The sequence below is a fragment of the Lycium barbarum genome, chromosome 11 (assembly GCF_019175385.1).
Source record: "Lycium barbarum isolate Lr01 chromosome 11, ASM1917538v2, whole genome shotgun sequence".
NCBI classification, from domain to species: Eukaryota; Viridiplantae; Streptophyta; class Magnoliopsida; order Solanales; family Solanaceae; genus Lycium; species Lycium barbarum.
The window spans coordinates 20,300,263-20,324,947 of NC_083347.1; the positions used below are offsets into that span (position 1 = coordinate 20,300,263).

General features: G+C 41.0%; 1 protein-coding gene across 1 annotated transcript; it reads right to left on the bottom strand.

The window, feature by feature from the left end:
* Positions 1-17,480: 17,480 nt before the first annotated feature.
* On the bottom strand, positions 17,481-19,013 carry LOC132618990 (mitogen-activated protein kinase kinase kinase 18-like). The gene has a single exon (XM_060333984.1). It carries the CDS (start codon positions 18,684-18,686, stop codon positions 17,682-17,684), a length of 1,005 nt encoding a protein of 334 aa, XP_060189967.1. The 5' UTR covers positions 18,687-19,013; the 3' UTR covers positions 17,481-17,681.
* Positions 19,014-24,685: the final 5,672 nt, after the last annotated feature.

The window sequence follows — 24,685 nt, forward strand, 5'->3', positions numbered from 1 at the left end:
ACCCATAAATCATCAATGATTGCTTCAGTTTTATGTGCAATGTCCTTCACTCTACATCTCCTTATTCTGGGAAAACGAACAAAATGGAAAGCAGTGGACAATCTGGTCATGTCAACAACAATGAGATTATGGCCGAAAACAAGAACGGTGGGTTACGGGACCTACCATCAGATCCAATCGACCCAAATTCTGTTGATTTGAGGGAAGACTTCAACCGGCAGAACACCGCGAACCAGGAGAATGCCACCTTACCGGCCACTGCCCCTTGAATACTCATAACTCAATTACTTTATCTCAGGCCCAAGGCCGGAAAGCGCTGGATACTCTGGATGAGATTAACTTACGTTTAATTTTTGAAATGTTGCAGGAAAAGGGGACTGCCATAGCCGAACAGGGAATCGCAATAGCCCAGCTTCAAGGCAAAAATGATAAGGCAACTTCGGAAAGGACAAAAGGTGTCACCGAACCAAGAAGGGATGAAACGCGGATAGTCGAGAGTAATGGATCAGGAGTCGATTCATCCACCGAAGTTCTGAAGATACTCGAGACCTTGGCAAAGCGGTAGATTCAACGGAGAAGAGGGTGGAAACGTATAAATCTCGGGTGGATCAGATCCCGAGGGCTCCGCCGATCCTAAAGGGGCCAGATTCGAAGAGGTACATCTAAAGGCCTTTCCCTCCAAGTGCAGCTCCGAAGTTGATCCCGAAAAGGTTCAAGATGCCAGATCCAGAAATACGACGGTACAACGGATCCGCAGGAGCATGTGACTTCGTACACGTGTGCCATAAAAGGCAACGATGTCGAAGAGGATGAAATTGAGTCCATTTTGTTGAAACAAATTGGGGAAATTCTATCAAAGGGGGCGCTGACCTAGTATGACCATCTGCCCGAGCATTCAATCACTTCCTTCGAAATGCTCGCAGATGCTTCATAAAAGACCATATCGGGGCTAAAAAAGTGCAGGCCCGCAAGGCGGACATCTTCCGCATAGCCCAAATGATAAATTACTACTAGAATTTGTGAACCGTTTCCAAAGGGAACGGATGGAACTCCCCCCGGTTTTGGAGGAATGGGCTGCACAAGCTTTTACCTAAGGGCTTAATCCTCGGAGCTTGACGGCCTCATTCAAACTGAAAGAGAATTTGATGGATTATGAGGCTGTGACCTGGGCAGATGTTCATAATAGGTACGAATCAAAGATTCGGGTAGAGGATGACCAACTCGAGCTTCCCCCGGGACCCATAAATATAAGCAAAAGCTCTGAAAGGTCGAGGAAAGTTTATGAGCCATCATTGAGAGAAAGATACCGGCCATACTCTCATTCGGAAAAACCAAGCTTCAGATCGGAAAGATCAAGGGTTGGCCCCAGTCAACTCTCTGGTCGGGGTGATAAACGGGCTGAGCGCCCATTGAACAGTCGAGGTCTATCATTTAGAAGCGATGCCGGGTGTTCGGCTAACAACAAAGACTTACCAAGGATATCGGAGTACAACTTCAACATCAATACTTCAGATCTAGTCTCGACTATTGGCCGTATCGCAGAAGCAAGATGGCCGACACCACTAAGATCAGACCCGGGCCAACGGGACCCGAGCGTGATGTGTGAGTATCATAGAACCCATGGGTATAGAACTGAGGACTGTCGCCAACTAAGAGATGAGGTGGCTCGCTTATTTAAAAATGGCCACCTTCGAGAATTCCTGAGTGAACGAGTTAAAAGCCACTACAAGGATAGAGAATCTCACAAACGGGTCGAACCGGTGAAACCTCAGCATGTAATCAATATGATAATCGGGGGAATAGATGCTCCTTGAGGGCCGATGATGAAACGAACGAAGGTTTTCGTTATGCGTGAGAAGCGCAACCAGGATTACGTACCCGAGGGTTCCATCTCCTTCAGCAATGAGGACGCAGAAGGCATCATTCAACCGCATAATGATGCATTGGTAATTTCTATTCTTATTTTTAAATCACAAGTTAAACGTATTTTGATTGACCTAGGTAGCTCGGCCAACATTATCTGGTGGAGAGTAGTTGAACAGCTAAGGCTACTCGACCAGATCGTGCCGGTGGCCCGAGTACTCAGTGGGTTCAATATGGCGAGTGAAACCATGAAGGGGAGATTTCTTTGCCGGTCAACATTGACGACACCATTTAATAAACGGTGTTCTATGTCATCGAAAGAGATATGAAGTATAATGCTTTGCTTGGTAGACCGTGGATTTATAGCATGAGAGCAGTGCCATCGACACTACATCAGTTGCTGAAATTCCCGACACCGGAGGGGATAAAAACCATCCGAGGTGAACAGCGCGATGCAAGGGAGGTGTTCTCGGTTGAGGAAACACCATTCTTCCCCAAAAAATCGGATCAAAGAGATGATGAATCAGTCAAAGGCAAGGACACCAAATAGCAACTAAAGGGTACGGGTTCGACAGCGGAGCAGAAAAGGTCGGACCCAGTGGATGAAGAGGACGATTTCGGCGTACCTCGATCGTTAGTATTACCGGATGACTCTGATGCAACCAAATCCACCGTGGAGGAGCTGGAGCAAGTCATCTTGTTCGAGTATCTACTAGATAGAAAGGTATACTTGGGCAAGGGTCAACCTCGGAGCTCAGGAACAAGTTAATTAAATTTCTTCAAGCTAGTGCCGATTGTTTCGCATGGTCCCATATAGACATGACAGGTGTGCCACCGGAAGTGACGACTCATAAGCTCAGCCTTGACAGGAGATTTCCCCCGGTGAAGCAGAAAAGAAGGCCCATGGCAAGAGCCGAAACATGCCTTTGTAAAAGATGAGGTAACAAAGCCTTTAAAAATAGGTTCTATCCGGGAGGTAAAATACCCGGATTGGCTAGCAAACGTAGTGGTGGTGCCGAAGAAAGGTAATAAATTTAGAATGTGTGTTGATTACAAGGATTTGAACAAAGTATGCCCGAATGATTCATTTCCGATGCCTCACATTGATAGAATGATCGATACGACGGCCGGGCATGAGATGTTAAGTTTTCTCGATGCTTACTCCGGGTACAATCAAATCCGGATGCACCCGGAGGATCAAGAGAAAACATCCTTTATTACCTGGTATGGGACTTACTGTTATAATGTCATGCCCTTCGGGTTAAAAAATGCCGGTGCAACATACCAATGCCTAGTTAATGGGATGTACGAAGAACAGATAGGGAAAACAATGGAAGTTTATATTGATGACATGGTGGTCAAGTCCCTGGAAACAGATGACCATTTAAAACATTTGCAGGAAACCTTTGATATACTCCGTAAATACAACATGAAGCTTAAATCGGGGAATTGAAATTAACCCGAATAAGATCAAAGACATCGAGGATATTGAGGTGGTGAATAAAGTCAAAGGAGTGCAGAGGCTCACCGGAAGGATAGCAGCGTTGAGCCGTTTCATTTTGAGGTCTTCGGATAAAAGTCACCGTTTCTTCTCCTTATTAAGGAAGAAGAATGACTTTGTTTGGACACCGGAATGCCAAAGAGCCTTGTAGGAATTGAAAAGATACTTGTCCAGTCCGCCTCTGCTACACACCTCGAAGGCAGACGAGCAGTTGTTTCTCTACCTTGCCGTATCCGAGGTAGCGGTAAGTGGTGTTTTGGTCCGAGAAGAATCAGGTACGCAATTTTCTATATATTATGTGAGTAGAACTTTAGGAGATGCAGAGACCCGTTATCCCACCTCGAAAGGTTGGCTTTGGCATTGGTAAGTGCTTCAAGAAAGCTCAAACCTTACTTTCAATGCCATCCGATATGCGTAGTGACTACTTATCCTCTAAAGAATGTCATGCATAAACCGGAATGTCGGGTAGGCTGACTAAATGGGCCGTAGAGATTAGCGGATATGATATCTAATATAAACCTAGGACGACCATTAAGTCTCAAATCTTGGCCTATGTGGTAGATTTTACCCCCGCTATGATCCTCGAGGTTGAGAAAGAGCTTCTGCTAACCTCGAGAAAGGCTTCGGGTATTTGGTCTTTACATGCGGACGGGGCCCCAAACCTAAAAGGTTCTGGGCTAGGCATCATCCTTAAAACCCCCACCGGGGATGTCATTAGACAGTCGATTAGAACTAGTAAATTGACTAACAATGAAGCTGAGTATGAGGCTATGATTGCATGTTTGGAATTAGCTTAGAGTATGGGGGCCGAAATAATCGAAGCAAAATGCAACTCTCTCTTGGTCGTTAACCAAGTGAATGTCGTCTTCGAGGTTAAGGATGAACGAATACAAAGGTATTTGGAGAAAACCCAAGTGATACTACACCGGTTTAAAGAGTGGACCATGCAGCATGTACCCAGGGAGCAAAACAACGAAGCCGAAGCATTGGCCAATTTGGGCTCTTCAGTCAAATGGGAGGAAATCAACCCCGGCACCATAGTGCAGTTGATGAATTCAGAGGTAGAAAACGGGCATGCTGAAATAAACATGATGGGTCTAATTTGGGATTGGCGCAACAAATATATCAACTACTTGCAAGATGGAAAGCTCCCGAGTGACCTAAAAGAATCACGGTCACTGAGGACAAAAGCAGCACGGTTCTGTTTAATAGACAGTCAATTGTATCGACGATCTTTATTCGAACCCTTGTCCAAGTGTTTGGGTCCTGGAGAAACCGATTATGTGATGAGAGAAGTCCATGAGGGTACTTGCGGTAATCACTCCGGAGCAGAAGCCTTGGTTCGAAAAATTATCAGAGCCGGTTATTATTGGAACCGGATGGACGATGCCGCGAAGAATTTTGTTCGAAAATGCGATGGGTGTCAAAGGCATGCCCCAATGATACATCAGCCCGGAGAGTTGTTACACCCGGTGATATCACCTTGGCCCTTCATGAAATGGGGAATGGACATCGTAGGTCTTTTGCCATGGGCACCAGGTAAGACCTGTTTTATTTTGTTTATGACTGACTATTTCTCCAAATGGGTTGAAGCGCAGGCTTTCGAAAAGATTAGAGAAAAGAAGGTTATTGACTTCATATAGGACCACATTATTTGTCGTTTCGGCATCTCGGTCGAAATAACTTGTGATAACGGTCCTCAGTTCGTTGGCAGCAAGGTCAATAATCTCCTCGAAGGGTTGAAGATCAAGAAAATTGTATCAACTTTGTATCACCCAAGTGTAAACGGACAGGCGGAATCCACGAACAAAACAATAATTCAAAATCTAAGGAAAAGACTTGAAACATCGAAGCATCACTGGAGGGAAGTTCTAGCAGAGGTATTGTGAGCTTACAGAACCACATCAAAATCAAGCACGGGAGAAACTCCTTTCTCGTTGGTCTACGGGGCCGAAGCTCTCATCCCAATAGAAGTTGGTGAACCGATCCTCCGATTCAGATACGCCACCGGTGGGTTAAACGAGAAGGCCATGGCCATAAAACTCGACCTCGCGGACGAACTTCGCGAAAATGCGTTGGTCCGTATTGTAGCCCAGAAATAGAGAATGAAAAGGTACAAAAACCGGAGGGCCAATTTTTGACATTTTCAAGTTGGGGACTTGGTGCTTCGGGAAGTTACTTTGAACACCAAGAATCCCAATGACGGAAAGTTGAGTCCGAACTGGGAAGGGCCGTACAAGATAACAGGAATAATGGGCAAAGGGTCATACCAACTGGAATCCATGGACAGACAACGGTTGCACAATAACTGGAATGTGGTTCATTTGAAGAGATACTACTGCTAAGGTATGGATACCTACCCTTGTGATTATTTTTTGTTAATCTTTCTTCTTTTTTGCAGGGAGTCAAGTACCGGATGAAGTTAGGTCTGAAACCACGTGTTGCACTCTTTTCCTTAGTACGGTTTTGTCCCGAAATGGGTTTTCCGACAAGGTTTTTAATGAGGAAACAAGTACAACGTGTTACTTGATGAAAGTGAGGCTAAGTATCCGGGAAATCGATCATGCAGCTCGGATAAACACTAGGGGACTATCATAGCCACATCGAGGCTTACTCCGAAAAACAGAAAATGAGCAGCTCAACAAAGCAGATGAACGTTGTTAGGTTCTACCTCGGAGAAGTCCTCAAAATTTTATATTTCTCACCTCCGTCCAAACCCAAACCTTCTGTATTAGGTTTTGATATAAAGACCAAACGATCAGAACGAATCATGTCCACTTAGTATTTGCTACGGCAAAAACAGAAGGAAACAGACGAAATCTTCATATCATGTACGTGCAAATACTTGCAATATAAAGAAGATTATAAAAAATTCATTTCGGATGTGTCTTCTTATTAAACACCCTACACCGGGGATTACCGCCAAAATTCGGCGTCATTTTATCGAAATACCCTACACCGAGGACTGCCGTTGAAATTCGACAAAGGCAACAAGGTCGCGTTGAACCAAACCAAAATCTTTTAACACCCTCGAATGGGGTCAAAATCTTTTAACACCCTCAAATGGGGACTGCCATATCAAAATTTGACAAGGCAGGGATTCAGGTGTCCGAACCTAATCTATGATAAGTAAGCGGTCGGACGACATCGTCCCTAAAATGCCTAACGTGATTCGGAGACGTCTGAATTCAAAAAGTATAAATAAGTCTCATGGGCAAATCATTCAATCAAATCCTCGGATAAAAATGTACCGAACGGAGGAAAAAGCCAACACATAGGCACAGGCCGGAAAAAATGACTCTGAGCCTTTGATTTGTTCTTTAACGGGATAAGCGATAAGGCAAAAGTCATAACAAGCATTCGGATAAAAGAATAAAGAGACAATCAAAAGGAAAATGCACATTCCATATACGAAGGGTTTTACATCCGAACTTTCCACAAAGTCAAAAAGCAAAACCAAGCCAAAAAGGTAAAAACAAAATAAAGGCTAGTGCAGGTCTTGATCTACCCGGTACGACTGGAGCGGGAGTTCTCGAAAACTGTTCGCTCGGAGTCCTCAGTCTCAAGGTCAAGGGCTTTCTTAGCCTCCTCCTCGATTGTTCTGGCTTCGAGAATCAGAGCCAGCAGGACCCCTAATCCTTGTTGAGCTTGTTCAAGGGTAACCCTCCGGGACTTTCACCATTCATATTCAACCGCAATCGTGGTACGAGCCTCGGCAACCTCCACGTCCTTAAGAGACTCTTATAAGTCGGCCTCAGTTTTGGCCAATTTAGCTGCTAATTCTGATCTCTCTCCGTCGAGAATTCCTTGAACTCGAGTAGCCGACTCAAGCTCGGCCCTAAGAATGTCATTGGCCTTGGCTGCCTCCTCGAATTTGCTTTTGAGCTCGTCACAAATCCGGTCCCTATCCTCGGCTTTCTGCTCAACTACCCTCAACTTCTCTTTGTCTTTACCATTCTCGGATTCAAGCAGCCGATGCCTCTCTGTCATCTTCACAGCACCGGCCTTGACTGAATCAAGCTCACTTCGAATTTGAGAGATAGTGGCCTCGAGTTCACCGAGCCTCAAAGAAAAACGGACATTGTCTTGGCTAAGGCTGGCCTTATCCGCTTCCAGGAGCCGATTCTTTTCAACCATTCCGGCCAACTCGTCCATCAAATGAAGGTTTTCGGCCTTCGGCGCTTCGAGCTCGGGTTGAAGGTTGGATAGGGCAGTGGCCCGGTTCAACTGATCTTTTTTTTCTCACAGAAGATGCTGGAACTTCTCCGTTTCACAACCCTGGGCATCTAGCTAGCCCTTTAAGTCATCGACCTCTTGCTGAGCGCGAATAAAGGCCTCATTGACGAGCACAACACTCTGCAGAAGAAACAGATTAAGTTAAAGCTAGAACTGAGGTTCACATTGAACCATAGAAAGATTGGATGATAAGCTTACCCGGTTTCCCGCGTGCATGCCCTCGTTAATGAGGCCCTTCCAAGGGACTCCAACCATCTTTCTTTTATCCGAGTCCGAAACGAGAGGCCTTAGATAGCTTGCTACTCCCACCGGACGGGACAAAAAGCTGCAATCCTCAAGGACGGTGACCATGGCCGATCTTGTCCTTCTCGGTTCCACGCTAGGGGCCGAAAAGACACTTACTAGAGTATCCCTTGCACCAGTTTCGGTGGCCCGGCTAGCTGCCCTCATGGCCCGAGGGATAGGGAAATGTCCGAAACCAGCAGCTTCCCTAGTTGTTGGATGGGTATCCGAGAACATTTCATCGAGGTTGTTAGACCTCGGCGCAGTAGAAGAAGTTGGAACAGCCCCAGCGGTCTCGGTAGAAGCAGGTGCCTCGGATGTCGTAGCTGGGTCACCACCGGGCAGTGGGCTGGTATCCATTGGAGCCTCGGTATCAGGGGCCCACTCTGCTATTTGTTCGGCTTCAGCAGTCGAAGCTAGCCAGATCTTTTAGGCCTTTGCAGGGGAGTCTCTTCAGATGAAGCGTCACCTGAAATGTCAACGAATTCAATTGACCTTAGAGGAGTTGGATAAAGAACTTCTTCCCACATGTGTGCAAAGCCAGAGCAGAAGGTCCTTCCTCAGCTATAGGGAAGGGCGGAATATTGGCTTCCTCCTCCAGAACAGAGGCGACGGAGGGGCCCATACCGACCCTTCAAATAAGAAAGTCGGGCTCTGATTCATCCCTCAGAGTCCGAGCAACGCTCCTTGCCCTTTTCTTTGGTTTCTGCCCTTTGTCCGAGGGCTTTCTCCGCCTCTTACCGGCAGCAACAATGAGCCGAGATGCCCCTGCTGAGTTGAATTCAGGAACCGGTGCAGCAGGCTCGGCTGTTGGTTCTGGTCTCGGCTCCATCGACCCCCTGGGTAAACCTAAATACCGAAAGGGTTATAAAAAGAAAAGGAAAAAAGAGAAGATACAATATATACCAATTCAAGGAGAGCGTTACCGTGATTTTGGGAAACCCATCGGCCACGCGACAGGTCCCCCCATGTTCGTCATTCATGAGTGTGTTGGCCGATAATTGCTCCAACCCATTCGGACATACTCCGGACGGCCGGAGGTATCCACGCGACAGCTGATACAGAAGAAAAAAAAGGGAGAAATCACGTGAATGCAAGGGAGTAAGTGTTGGCAAAGAATGGAGGAAGAATGATTATTGAAGGAAGAAATAAGAAACTTACGCCTATCGTTCCACCTCTCCGGAAAAGGCATGTACTCAGTTGGAATAATGTTTGCGGTCCTTACCCGGACATAGCGTTCTAACCACCATCGATCTCTGTCTTCGTCCATTTTGGAAAAAATCGATTTCTGACCTCGCTTGGCGAGCTTTATCACGCCCCCTCGGAATAGCCCCGGGGAATATAATCGAATGAAATGCACCATCGTGAATTCCCTTTTTACGTTTTTGGCCAATAACCGGACGCAGGCCACGGTCCTCCAGATAATCGGACCAATTTGGGCCAGGGTCACATTGTACGTCCGACACATCTCCAAAATAACCGGGTCAATTGCAGGGTCGAGCTTGAGCATAAATGGATAGTTGTAAACATACAAGAAGCCTTCTCTATGATCGGTGATAGATTCGTCGGGCCCGGGGGCAAACACTTGCACCGGAAGGTTATCCCATCCGCAGTCGGCCCGGACCTGGTCAAGTTTATCTTCAGTAATAGACGAAGGGTATTGCCTTATATCGAAACCTCTATCCACGATCAGAGAGGGCTTCTCGACTTCAAATTCTTTGTTGTAGTTGGGTTTGTACAGCACTATGTCCAAAGCGGTAGGTTCAACGAAGGTTTTTCCCTTGGGTTGTGAGGTTGGCTCGGCTCCCTGAGAAGAAACCGAGGGAATGTCCTGGGAGGTAGTTTCGGTGTTGGCAGACATTTGGAAGGTGTGAAAAGGAAGACTTGTGAATTTAAAGTAGGAAACGAAACAGGAAATATATAAAAGATTGAAAAGGCAGTTGAAGAATTCAAAATGACGAGTGAAAGAGGAAACAAAGGAGCACTTTCGATCAAAAAGTAGCAAATAGAGAAGTTGGCAAAGTTGGCTTTCTTAAGATCAAAACAAGCAATAAATTAAGAGATGAAAACGATCAAAACAAGCAAGAAAATAAGAGATGAAAATGATCAGGAGTAAATGAAGAAGTAAAGAAGTGAAAGTAGAAAAGTGAAAGGGTTGAGGGCCTTATGTAGGTGTGGGAACTGTAGCGGTTACAGAGGGCAGCCAATCGGGTGGCGCCACGTGTCCCACAATTAATGAGATGTGATATGAGGCGACGTGCATTACGGCGGTTCCCGAGGTCGGCCATTCGGGACGAGACACGTGGCCGATGTCAGAGGGACGTGACATAACTGTTCCCGCTAAAATTAAAAGATAAGAATGAGCTTATGAAACCACCAGTTTTGTGACTTATCCACTTCCCGTTACTCCGGTAAAACTACGGTCCGGAAAGTGTGGGCACTATCTGTATATGGTAAAAACCGGATATATGCAAGACCGGTGAGACCGGGGGCCGAGGGTATGACCAAATGAGCACGAGTATGATCGGTCTTTTCTTTAGACAGGAGGGATTGCACCGGATGTGGCTGATCCGAGAAAGGAGAAGAAAATCTGTTGATCCGGTGTCTCCGGATCAACTCAGCGTTGCCGTTAGTCCGGTTTCTCCAAGTCAAGTTCTCATGGTCGTTAGTTCGGTTTTTTCATGTCTGAAATGAACGTGGTCGTTGGTCTGCTTAACCAGTTGCAGAACTGCCACGCGTCAAGACCGTTCTATCATTTTGTACTGGCAACCGTACGGCACCGTACGACCCTACACTACTAAAAAAACGGAAAAAACTGTTGACAAAAATCGACGTCAAGCGTCGGTTTTTTAACCAAACCGACGGGAAACCGACATTTTAACGTCCGTCGGTTTTCATAGCCTCGCTTTCAGAAAACCGACGGACAACGTCGGTTTTAACCGACGGACAGCATCGGTTACGCAGTCCGTCGGGTTTTATTCAAATATTTTTAAAAATTAAAAAAAAATTCAAAAAACCGACAGACAGGGTCGGTTTTATTAAATTCGGATTTTTTTATCTTATATATAAATAATATATATTTTATGAAAAAAACGACGCACTGCGTCGGTTTTTTATATAATTTTTTTTATTTTAATTATAAAACCGACACAGTGAGTCGGTTTTTTTTATTAAATATAAGCATTAATTCCAGAAAACCGACGGACAGAGTTGGTTTCTGGAAAATTTGCAAAATTAATTTCCAGAAAACCGACGGACAGAGTCGGTTTTCCGTCGGTTTCTGGAAAATTTTCAGCATGCAAATCATGCATTTTCTGCAACCACACCTGCACAGAAACCAGTACCAAAAGCTGCTCAGAAACCAGTTAAAAAATCTGCTCAAAACTAGCATTAAAATGCTCCAAATCAATTCTAAAAGAGCTACAACACATAAAATCATCCTAAGTAATAATAAAACACATCAAAGACTATCTAAACACATCAAATACGATCTAAATAAACCTTCAAAGTTCAGAAATATTTAAATGACCAACCAAAAGTACCATTAACTAGTTTTAACATAAGTCCATTATTAAATTCAAACTGCTACAACAGATCATCCGGTGTTCGGGCTACGAAATCACCGTCATCATCATCTTCTGGGTCAGAGGGGGGGGGGGGGGGGAGAAGGGGGCACACCAAAACGTCCACATGCGATGTGGCTTTTAACTTGTGCCATTAGCAATTCAATATTCACTTTCATGGTGTTACTTTCCTCAACTCTTCTTGCCTCAATTTCAGCTAATTTCCTATTAAGTTCAGCAATTTGCTGCGCCATAGCTGCGACCTGAACATCATCAACTCCCTCGGCTTGTCGAGAAGACCCTTCACCTCGAAATTCTGACCGAAGGCGACTTAAGTTGTTCCTTGGGCCTAGACCGTACGCTCTACCCTTTTGTACTCCCCCAACTGCTCTACACCAAAAATCTATCTCTAATTCCGGTGGAGGACGGCTCGGATGCTCAGGCTGAGTTTGGCTGTACTGGTCCACATGATCCATATATTGCCTCTGTATATTAAAAAATGAAACTTAGTATATAACGAATATATCATAATTAAACTTATATATAATTACTTAAATAATAAAATTATCACTTACATAGGAATCACGAGCCCTGTCCTCAACCCATAAGGTCGGATCCGACTCCTGCTTCTTCTTTTTTGTGTGGGTCTTTAGGAATAGCTGATCCTGAGTTGGCATCTGTCCCGTAGCTTTTTTCTGCAAAAAAAAAAAAAGTTAAACATAAAATTAATAGCTCAATAATGATATATTGATCGTAGGTAACTTTAAAAGTATAAAATTACTTACCATTGTCCTAGTCACGTGCCCCTGACTTCTTGCACCCGCAGTGTGCAAAGAGCCACCTTTATGGGATGCACGGGCAGCCTTTGCCTGCTCAGACTTGGCGATAAACTCAGGAGTTTGCCAATATGCCTTAAGTTTCTCCCACTGTTCAGCGTTTAGCCATTGGGGCATCGTCATATACCTTCTAGCCCTCGAAAACCAATCAGACAACCTTACACTCCCCTTCTTCTCAAAGTTTGCAGCAACCCTATCATTGTCCATTGGATCCCATGTACAATACATCTGCAAATCAAATAGCTAATGTTAGATGATTTATATAAAAGTAAATTCAAGTTATAAAATGTATAATAAGATACATACGTTAAACTCTCTAAACATAGCCTGTCGAGTATCATATGGGATTTCAGTCCATGAAGTATAAAAATGATTGCCATAAAGCCTCCGAACAACATCCAGTGTGACTTTTGTAGTGTCGTGATCTGGATAGAACCTGCAGTTAAAAAATTTAATGCATATTAGATTAAGATGAAAAAAAACGTTAGGAAAACTTAATAAAAGACAATCTTACCCAACTCCCTCAGGCACGATGAAAATCCGACCTATCGCATCTCTATCTCCCGACTGTAAACCATGATGTATCGGTCCCTGTATAGGAGCCGGTGAAGGTGCAGGAGCAGGAGCAGGTGCAGGAGGACGACGATGGGTCTGAGACTGGTTGGATGGCAGTGACTCAGGCTCAGAGCTGCTATCTCTAAGGCGCAAATTAGATACACTTGGAGGTGTACCATTTGGAAAAGAAGAAGGAGAAGAAGACAAAGTGGCCGATGTGCTAGGAGATCTGCCACGTGGTGGGCAATACATAGGTGTAGGTATAGAAGTAGGATAGGTAAATGATGCCGGCTGAGGTGGTGCCGGCTGAAAGACCCACTGACCAGACTGGCCCTGCATAGAAGAGCCAGGCATAAAAAAAGAAGGCGGAGTAGACTGCATATGTGGAGCGGACGGAATGGACTGACTACTAGTAGCTGCAGGATCTATAGGTCTTTTATCTTTTCTCTTACTAGTACCTCCAGCTCTACCTCTACCTCTACCTCTTACTAAACCCACGACTATATAAATGAACCCTAACCGATTCCGGTTTCAAATACTTCATACACCGGCAATGAGAACAAGGACACCTAATTACCCCTTCATTTTGAAAAGGGTAAAGTGTCATTGCATGTGTGATAAACCCATCAACACCTTCAACAAATTCATCATGTACACCCACATGATTACTATTATTCATATTATACATCCACATACGATCCATCTACAAAAATATACCCACAAATTATTGAGGCTATAGAAATATATTATAACTTAAGAATTCTGACTTAAACTATAACTTAAGAAAACACAATCCCAACCATTTCTAACTTTGGATTCTCAATAACAATTCTAACTTTAATAATTTATAAATTCTAACTTTAATATAATTTTGAAAAGCACAATCCCAACTAATTCTAACTTTGAATTCTCAATAACAATTCTAACTTAAATAACTTATGGATTCTAACTTTAATTCTAAAAATTGAAAAGTAAATCTAGTCAAATAAAGTCTACATTTTAGTTTTGAGGTTATAGAAATATTATAACTTAATAATTCTAACATAACTTAATAATTCTAACTTAATTTGAAAAGCACAATTCCAACCAATTCTAAAAATTGAAAAGTAAATCTAGAGAAATAAAATCTACATTTTAGTATTGAGGTTATAGAAATACTATAACTTAACAATTCTAACTTTGAAAAGCACAATCTCAATCAATTCTAATTTAGAATGATCAATAACAATTCTAATAACTTATGGAATTCTAACAAAAAGCACAATCCAACAAAAAAACAAAACTAGTCAAATAATTAAAGTATATATTTTTGCACATATTCAACATCAACAATATTACAAAGAATGATAACTAAGCTAACACAAATACATTGACAAAGAATATGAAATATAGCACAATCTCAACCCAAAAAACAAAATGACAAGTAAATTAAACTAGGCAAATAAAGTTTACATTTGTTTTTCACAAATTCAACATTAATAACATTGCAAATGATGTTTAACAAAGCTAAATAGACGAGCATTAGCCTAAAATCTACAAATAAAACTAAGATTAAAAGAATTTTAAATGCCCTAATTTAAGAGAAACTAACCTTCAAAATGGGTTTGGGGTAGGGGGGAAGGGGCTGCGCAGGCAGCAGCGTTGGGCGGCGTCGGGCGGAGGGGAGGGGGGCGGCGGGTAGGGTTTGGGGAGAGTGGGGTTTAATTTTGAAGAGGGATAGCTGAAATGGGAAAGAATCCCGCTGCTGCCAATTTATAGGAAAAACCGACGGACAAAACCGACTCTGTCTGTCGGTTTTTTCCGCACATTTGACCGGATTTTGACCCCAAATTGTTTTTTAAAAAAAACGAAACCGACACTATCCGTCGGTTTCTTCAAAAAAAATTTGTTTATTATTTTTTTAAAAAACAAAATGAATTGTATATTATTTATAATATTTTTTAAAATAAAACCGACGTACGACGTCGGTTTTATATTAATTATTAATTTTTTTTTAATTAAACCGTCGTGGGACGTCGGTTTATTTTGGCGGAATTATATTTTCAAAATTCTGCCAAAAAAACCGACGTTGTCCGTCGGTTTTCTGATTAAAATAATTTAAAATACAAAAAACCGACTCCGTGAGTCGGTTTTCCGTCGGTTTTTTGAAACGACCCAGTGCGTCGGTTTTTGATCCGTCGATTTTTAGCAGTTTTTTAGTAGTGCTACCTTATCCTTTTAGGGTTTCTCTATTCTAAAAAGGCTTTGTATTGTATGTAAGGCCCATGAGGCAAAACTGTAAATAGAGGGCATTTCCCTACTTTTAAGGATTGACTTTTTGAGATCTAGAACATTGTAATAGAAAAATATATTGAAGCTCTCTCTCTCTCATTTTAGTCCGGATTTGAAGTATACTTTGGCTTGTTCATCCACTCAATACAATGTTATATATATATATATATATATATATATATATATATATATATATATATATTTAGCTCAATCACCAATATCGATATATTTATCATAGACGAAGACTTATATATCTATATATATTATTACAAATAAATCTATATCAATTTCATATCAACCGAATAGTAGATTAAAAATCATCCACATATCCTATACCTCACTTACAAATTCAATTGTTACCGAAATTCGGGAAAAACAATGATATACAGGAGTTGGTTGTTTAATTGTTGGCTTTCACGTCGTTCTTTATATATTACTACTATTACATACTATACTATATAGTAGTAGTCGAATACTCGAAGGAGGTAGGAACAGCGGTTAGGATCTTTATTCCAAGAGATAAAAAAAGATTCCCAATCTTATGCCAACTGTGGATTATTGGTGGAGATTTTTGTGTGTGGTATTAATGATCCCCTTTTGTAGAAGAATGCATTTATTAAGTGGAGTAAGAGCCTGTTTGGATGGGCTTATGCCTATAAGCTGAAAACAGCTTATAAGCTGCTTTAGATAAGCTAAATTAAATAGACCCAATTGTTTTTTTGAGCTTATTTTAAGCACAAAATGACTTTAAGTTGGTCAGTCAAACACTCAAAAAAGCTAAAAACAACTTATAAGCAACTTATAGGCAACTTATAAGTCAATCCAAACGGGCTCTAAGTAAATTTTCTAGCTTTGCGTCACAGGGGTACAACTAGACATCAATTGAGTTGGGCATGTACCCACGTTTGTACTTGCACTTCCCAACCATATATTTTGCCTTTGTATCATGTCTAACACAGGTTCTCATATTCACTTCTTTCTCTTGAAGTTATCATTATATGGAATCGGTGGAGTGACAAGTATTCTTCCGTCATTAATTAAAGTTTTTTAGCTTTGAGCTTTACGAATAAATCGTCTTTGAATGAAAAATGTTTTACCCCCTTCCCCTTACATAGTGAATTTTTTTATGTGAATACCAAATGAAAAAATGAAAAAACTTATTTCTCTTCAAATTGTCCGTAAGGAGTAAGGTTAGCCATTCATTTTCTTTTTTCTTATCACTTAGAAAGGTTTGGGACCCCTTTCCTTTTGTAATACTATGATAACGTGGTGCTTGCCTTTAGCTTGCCCCTTTGTGGTCGACAATTATCTAATACGCGGCGATGGTTTTTGGCCTTTTGGGGCTATTATAGTGTGGCTCTGACTGTAACAGCACTGTTAATTGGATTGGGATAAAAATAGTGATTTTGTGTACAAACAACGTTGACGGTTATATTAGGACTTATGTTGGGGTATTGTATATACATGTTGCTTTCTTACTTATTAGGTCTTTCCCTTTTGATGGACTTTGAATTTGGTCGGCGTCTGACATACTTATCCGCTATCTTTTTTGCATAAGTGAAATATCTAACATATTTCCACTAGAAGCTTGCTTTGGTGTTTTGACTAAAATAGTTTTGATAAATTAAGGAACTTGCTTTGCTATTTGGAATTTAAAGAAAGTTTATGATAAAGCGGTCGATTAATTGCTAAACGTCATATCCTTTACGAAATAGTAATCATTTGAAAATATCGCATCTTACCAGAAAGTGATATTTTGAGTCACACATTATTTTTTATCCCTTTTAGCCGACGTTTAGAAAAAGATGCAACAACTTTTCAAAGTTGAAAGCAATAATCATATATTGATTTCTTCAGAGGTAGGAAATCCTTAAGAATTCAATAGCTGCATCAACTTTTTCCTGAAAGTCTATTACCAGTTCAAATTGAAATTCAAATAATGAACCAGCTTGTAAACAACTTATTTGATTTCCCCACTAAATATATTAGATATAAACTCACGTTCAAATGGCTTACTTTAACTTGATTTCACCTTATATTCCTTCCAAAGGAGACCTTAAATACAGAAACCTAAACTCTCAAGGGAACTTGAGTGTCATAACATCTTGCAAGGCAGTTTAATTAATTTCATGGTAATGTAATTTATTTGCGCCAAGAAATCTTATAGACAATCTTTATGGGACCATTTTTTATTTTTCTTATGAAGGTGGGCTTGGGAGCGTTGGACCACCAAATCTATCTCTATCCAATAAAATTGTTTTTTATTTTTCTGAGGATGAAGAGAACTTCCTTAACATTTTGTGAACTATACGTTACAATAGTGATTAATGGTTTGCTCTCACGTTCCGCTATATAAGTAGATCTGAGTATAAAAATAATTAGCAAAAAAAATGGAATATAAAGAATTGGAAGTTGAAATAGATTGTTCGTTTGTTGTCAAGCTTGTCAAAGTCTCAAAGAGGACATACATTGTTAGTATTAGTGTCAGTGTCACCTACTAAGGTCACTTTTAAATATATCTTGCGAGAGGAAAATTACTGTGCCAATTTTCTGACAAGACTGTTAGCTATCGAGTTATTCACCAATACTTCTAACAGTGACCCATCTCTCATCGTCCCATCTCCAGTTGGGTTCTACTTCTACTGAATATAAACCCAATTTTCTTAACATTTGCAAAGAAGAATCCGTTGAGCTTATTGTTTGTATTGAATAATCCAAAGTTTCTGATTCCTCAACTGAATTCCAAATATCTTGATCAAGAATGCTTGTTGGCGAGCTTGTGATAAAATCTTGATTCGAATTAAAATATTCTTCAAGAAATGGATGTTTGAGGAGTTCTTTAGCCGTCCATCTTTCTCTTGGATCTCTTCTAAAGCATCTGTTTAAGAAATCCTTTGCTTGTAAAGACAGCAATTTTGGAATTTCAGGGGATTGCCCTGAAAATGCAATTCTGTAAAGTAATGAAGCTGGATTAGTCACATTAGTCCATGGTGATGTACCCGTGGCCATTTCAATAATAGTACATCCGAATGCCCAAATATCAGCTGGACATCGCTGTTCTTCCCCACGTGCCACCTCTGGTGCCATGTACATCGGCGTTCCACCAATTGGCTCTGCCCTCTCAGCAGGATCAACCCACCTGGCACAACCAAAATCAGCAATTTTGGCACCGGTTTTACCTACCAAAATGTTCTGTCCTTTAATGTCACAGTGTACTATGCCTCGGGAATGCACGTATTGTAGTCCTTGTAGAATTTGTTTGGTATAATACCCAATCAACGGCTCGTTGATCCGACCACCATGTTTCCGAATTTGATCGGAGAGTGTACCTTCAGGCATGTACTCCATCATAAGATTAAACATGGCCTTGTTATTCTCTATTGTAACATCGTACCCCTTGTAGGTAACTATATAAGGAGAGCTCAATTCAGACAGAATTTTCTGCTCCTTTTGCAACAACTGTGACTTCGATAACTCGACAGACTTGACCGCAAAATTCTCGCTGGACAAACGTGATTTGGCAACCGAGACAGCGGCAGAAGAGCCGTGGCCTATGGTTTGGCCTCTGGTCCAATCCATTGAGAAGAAGAAGAGATTGGTATTTGGTAGGAAGTGTAAGAATATTCAGAAGTATTCTGTTTTTGGTTTGTTAGAAGCTGCAGCAGAGGTATTTATATAATATGGTCTCCAAATTAGTTGGTGGACCTTAGGTGGCCACACTTTTTCTCTTTAAAAGTTTGAGGATTGCTTTAGTGGGAATTTACAAATGTGACAAAATGCTTGTGGCTATACGGCTGTTTGAGTAGGCTGGAGGACTACAATTAGTTGGCCGACTGGGTTTGTTGCCATGTGGCAAGCTCTGGTCAACTTAATTGTTTTAGGTTATCTTTTAGGAAAGAAGTTGGATAGGGTAGATTGGATTGGATAGGGATCGTTTGATCTGTATGGGAGTTCGGTGTTTGATAAGTATCTTTTCATGAGAGTAACAAATTGGACGTTATTGAATTCTTTGGATATTCCACTTTTTGATATGCATTGAATTCATGTGGAGCTTAATTTGAAGTCACTGAAGTGGACAAGTATAACGTCAAGCAAAATAAAATTATGTCGAAGATAGTTTAGTCTTTCAACCAGGGATCGATTTCAAACGGAAAAGAAGGGGTTAATGGACAATTAGTTGAATGAAGACAATGAAGGCATTTGAAGAAAGGGAATTAAGTTTTGATAATGACATGATAATTACCTTAAACAAGAATAAGCAAGCTAGTTCAAAAGCCACGATCAACTACTGGAACAACATTAAAATGTGAGTTTTGACCATACTAAAGCAAGAATCATCCTTGGAATCCTTGAGGTTTAAACAATTCTCAAACATTGACTAAAAGTGGCCTATCACTAGTAGTGGTTCTTAACTTGTCAATCAAGTCTCTTTTAATCCTCCAATGTGGCAAAGTAAATCTTTTTCTTTTTTTTTGTATTAGAAAAAAGTTCACCAATCATACCTCAAATTTCCGCAAGATTCGATCAGATGCCGATTTTTTAACAGTTACTAGTAACTAATTTATAATGTGCCTTGAACTGCGTGCCTTTAAAAAAAAAAAAAAAAGTTTTGTGCTGTTTACTTCTATAAGAAGCATAGGATCAACACATAATAAAATAACCCTCTTTGCTAAAACAATTTGCAGATTTAATGTCATGTTCCGAATGGTTACGCATTAAAGAAGTTGGGTACTTTAGACAGTTCAATACCAAATTACGGTCGAGTTAATTTCTTTTTGCCGCTGGTTATCAAAGAAGCAAGTTTACTTCAGTTAAATAACACACCAACTTGTCACGTCTTCAACTAAGCGCACGTGCGACACTTGACAACTCGCTCACGTTCTTGCATAACTTGTTCACGATCTTGCTATGCCAAGTCAGCCTAGTTTACTACATTCAAGATCGCTAAGGGAATAACAATTGAGAAAGACTAAGAGAAATTTGCTAGAACGAAGCTTTTTATTATAGAAGACTTAATTGATTTTGCTTGATGATTTACAAATGAATGACCCTCCTATTTATATTACTCACCTAGGAACTAGTATGTAAATAATAATTATTATACAAGTCCCTACATATTTACAAATAAGCCCATATTCTAGAAATCTCTACACAACTAGATTATTCTAAGGGCTTTCCATGCAATTCCATAAGGTTCTAAGGTCTTCCATGAGAAATCTCCATATTTCTCTAGAACCTTCTCACATAAGCTAGCCTCCTCTTCATGTCCACATAAGCTTCCTACATGGCAAAAATAGTTCCACGTGGCGCCTAGGTGGCATGATTACGTGGCGGGTCATCACACTCTCCCCCACCTGATGTTGCGACGACCACGGCGCACTACTGCTGCTTAAACTCTTGACTCTTGTTTTTAAATTGCCACAAGTCTTCGTATCGTTCACATGTGACCTCTTCCGGTGATTGCCCTTTCCAATGCACGAGAAAAATGGCAGTGGCTTCTTGCCTTTGTTTCCGCCTGGCCTGGTAGTCAATGATAGCTTCAATCTCCCTATCGTGTGAGGCGGTGACGGTAATCGGTGCATGACTTGAGCCTTTTCCGGTTCATGCTCCAACTCAATCTTGTGATCTTGCTCAAGCCTAAGAGGCAAGCGTTTAGGTAGCTCTTTGGAAATACCATTTTTGTTTTCTTCGAGCAAATTATCTTCCTCCAAACTTGTAATGGTTGCCATGAATGTTGACTCCTCTTTCTTGAGCCCCTTGACAAGCTGCATAGCTGAAAGTTGTGCATGGCCCTGTCCATGCGACATAGTCACTGTAGGCACCATGCAAGCGCCTTCTCGCTCCATGACCAAGAGATGTTAGAGGCAGGGATCGATCATCGCGTGGTAATGTGTAAAGAATTCTTGCCCCAAAACAATGTCAAAGATATCCATAGTAGTGGCGGTAAAGTTTGTCGTACCTTTCCAATCTCCCAATTTGACACCAACTCCATTGGCTACACCATGAGCATTTTCTAGCTTAGCATTCATGGTCTTGACGAGGGCATTAATTGGAGCGAGCTTTAACTCTAGTCTCTTCGTTGCGGCCTTGGTCACAAAATTATAAGTCGCCCCACTGTCTACCAGTGCACGAGCGGGCTTGTTATTGATGGTGAGATCCACGTACTAGTTTTTGTTATTGTTGGTTTGACTATCTTGCTTCGTGATAACGCCACATAGTCTAATCGTCCCCAACTGTGCGATTCCCCTACTCTGTCCTTGCGTCTGCTCGTGACTGTCACGCACCATAGCGCTGAGGCTCTTCAGGTTAGGGCAATTTTTGAAGTTGCGCGACCCTCCGCATAAGTAGCATCCCTTCTTCTCATTCTGTGCTTTCTTTTCGGCATAGCCTTGATGACCACTTGACTTCTTGCCGTCGAACTTGTTCGCATTTTGAGTCTTGGAGTATGATTGTTGCGACTCCTTGCTCTCGCCACGGCTTCCCCCACTTTTGGCATCGCTACCCCTTGACTCATTGCCTTGGACTTTGTCATGCTTGTCATGCCTAAAGTTTATCAAAGACTCGGCCTCCACTATGGCTTGGTCTATGTCTGCGACTTGATGGCGTTGCTGTTGACACTCAATTTTGTCCCTCCTTTATTCTAATTTATTTCCTTAAGCTTCTAAATTTATTGACGAGCTAAACACTTTGTTTTCACTACTATTTTTTATTTTTCACTACTATTAATATCGTTACTTTCATTTTCACTATTTACTATCAACATTACTAGTATTACTTTATCACAAATTTTTAATGGTTCGTCATCATTTTAATTTCGGATTTTGTACTCGTTAAATTAATTATACTTTATTAAGTCTTTATTTTCTACATATTAATTACTAATCACATGATGCATATTACACAAGTTATATCACCTAGGAGCTAATTAATTACCACAATATGCCAAATAAATGGCCTAGCCCACGTTTTCTTTTTAATGTCATCAGATCAGCCCACATCTTTAACCCAACTCATTCACCAGCCCACCATCCCTCTACCCGACCAGCCCATTATCTACACTTGCCCGATCCAGCCCAACAACACCTTACCCGACCCGACCGGCCCACCTTTTGTTATTACCCATCATCTACCCTAATCAAAGCATCAGCCGCACAGTCCTCTCTCTCTCTCATCTCTTTCTTCTTTTGATAAAGGTTCAGTTTCTCTCAACAATGGCAGATCCCTGTTATCCCTATTTTCGTGTAAATACTTTCCCTTCTTGTCCTCAACGTTCGGGTCAACATAAACGACCAAAAACGCCTCTGAAATTTCTGAAAAAGAAGCAGCTTTAAGGATTCGATTTTGATTTTCAAATGGTGAATTCAGGTAGAAATCCCGCCCAAAAAATATCGTATAAACCCTATTCTCACTCTATAAATGGGGATAAGCTTACACCTTGAAGGGGAAGATTCTTTGTGAGAGCGATTATTCAGCGTTTTCAGAGATACCCCGCTGTTTTCCACACTTGTTTTCCTTTTCCGGCGAACTTTAGCTGCGACAAAGGGTTTCCAACAAAGTCCAGTTTGATTTCTCTGGTTTTAAAACCTTCTTTTGCGTCGGGTGTTCGGATGTGTTGAGTTTTGCACTCAAAAAGAATTTGAGTGTCGTTCGCGTTCGAGCACAGATCCGAGACCCCGCGTCCCGTTCACTGCACCAACAAAGGGTCAGTGCTATTCCTTTCTTTTCCCTCTTGTCATTTTGCTTAGATCTTTAGCGTGTACTCTTGGTTTTGTGCTTATGTGTTTAAAGTGTTTTTTTTTTAGTGTTTGAGGTGCTTTCCATACTATAAGCTTCGTTAGAATAGAGGATTTCATTTGTTTGTTGATACCTACATTATACCGTACAATCGATATTTAATTTGGAAAATATGGTTTAACATCCCTGTTTCACTAAGTATTATATAAAAGCATGTCAATGATTTTTTTTAAAGTCAAATGTACTCTTATGTATATGATTTAGCTGCTGTTCCATGATAGAATAAGGACTAGTACTCTTCATTTAAATATTTAAAACTGACATACTGTTCGTGAAAATATGTTCGGATGTAGCGAGTCATGCTGTTGGTCTTTTCCTGAATCTGTTTGTAAGTATTTTTGTGTTTTTTTCTGCATCTGTTTTGTAAGCAGTTGTGAGGAAATTACATTTCCAGTTTGGTGTTATTAAAAGACAAAGTTGCTGACCCATTTCGATATTCTTTAGCAGGGTGTTATCTGAATTAAAAAGAACATCCCTCTTACATACAAAGTTTAGAATGTACCTCCAAGTTTAAAATAGGTTTTATCATATGATCTTCTAACAAAGAGTACAAGTTTCTCCGATTAGCAATAATCGTGATTCTGATTTCATCATTAGATATAACGGAAGTACGGTGTGTGATTTTTTTTTCTCTTTTTTGTCGATCCATATACATTCCTCTGTTACCATTTTAAAATTCAGATTCATGTATCAATACTCTTTTAAGCGTATTAACATAGTTTCATATTTCACTATAATGTAGAATGTATGTGCCTTTTAATACTTCGTTTAAGCCTGCAAAATCACTGCAATGTAGAACGCACCAGTGATGGTCGTTGATTGTTGGTTTGAGTCCTCTGTTGCTCTTATCTTTTGAAGTTTGTTAGGTTTCTGGTCAGTTTGGATTATGTGTAATGTTTTATTCGGATATGGTTCTATTTTTTGCACTCGGTATTAGTTTATTGTCATGTTTTTAATGATGAGGAGTTCTATTTTTATTGTTGCTGCAGTGCATTGGATACCCCTGTATATGTTTACATACATGTTTTCGAAGCAATATCAAATAATTGGCTAGCTGCCACAGTCTTTAACCTTTAATATCTTGTTTTGTTATGGCCCTTCTTGCCAGCAACATCCTGGATGACGTTGGCTTGGGTTTTAGTAGCATTGATTTCTCCGTCGTTTGTCATTCCCTTAGTCATAACCTTCGCTCTGATACCACATTGTCGCGTCCTTAGTCTTCAACTAAGCGCACGTGCGGCACTTGACAACTCGCTCACGTTCTTGCACAACTTGCTCACGATCTTGCTATGCCAAGTCAGCCTAGTTTACTACACTCAAGATCGCTAAGGGAATAACAATTGAGAAAGACAAGAGAAATTTGCTAGAAGGAAGCTTTTTATTATAGAAGACTTAATTGATTTTGCTTGATGATTTACAAATGAATGACCCTCCTATTTATACTACTCACCTAGGGACTAGTATGTAAATAATAATTATTATACAAGTCCCTACATATTTACAAATAAGCTCCTATTCTAGAAATCTCTACACAACTAGATTATTCTAAGGACTTTCCATGCAATTCCATTAGGTTCTAAGGTCTTCCATGAGAAATCTCCATATTTCTCTAAAACCTTCTCACATAAGCTAGTCTCCTCTCCATGTAAGCATCCACATAAGCTTCCTACATGGCAAAAATAGTTCCACGTGGCGCCTAGGTGGCATGATGACGTGGCAGGTCATCACAAACTGCAGCTAAATTGTACTCTAGTTTAGTAATTGTGATGCAATATCCGCATGTT

Excerpts from the sequence above, each read along its gene's own strand:
- LOC132618990 (XM_060333984.1), bottom strand. The coding sequence starts at position 18,686 with ATGGATTGGACCAGAGGCCAAACCATAGGCCACGGCTCTTCTGCCGCT.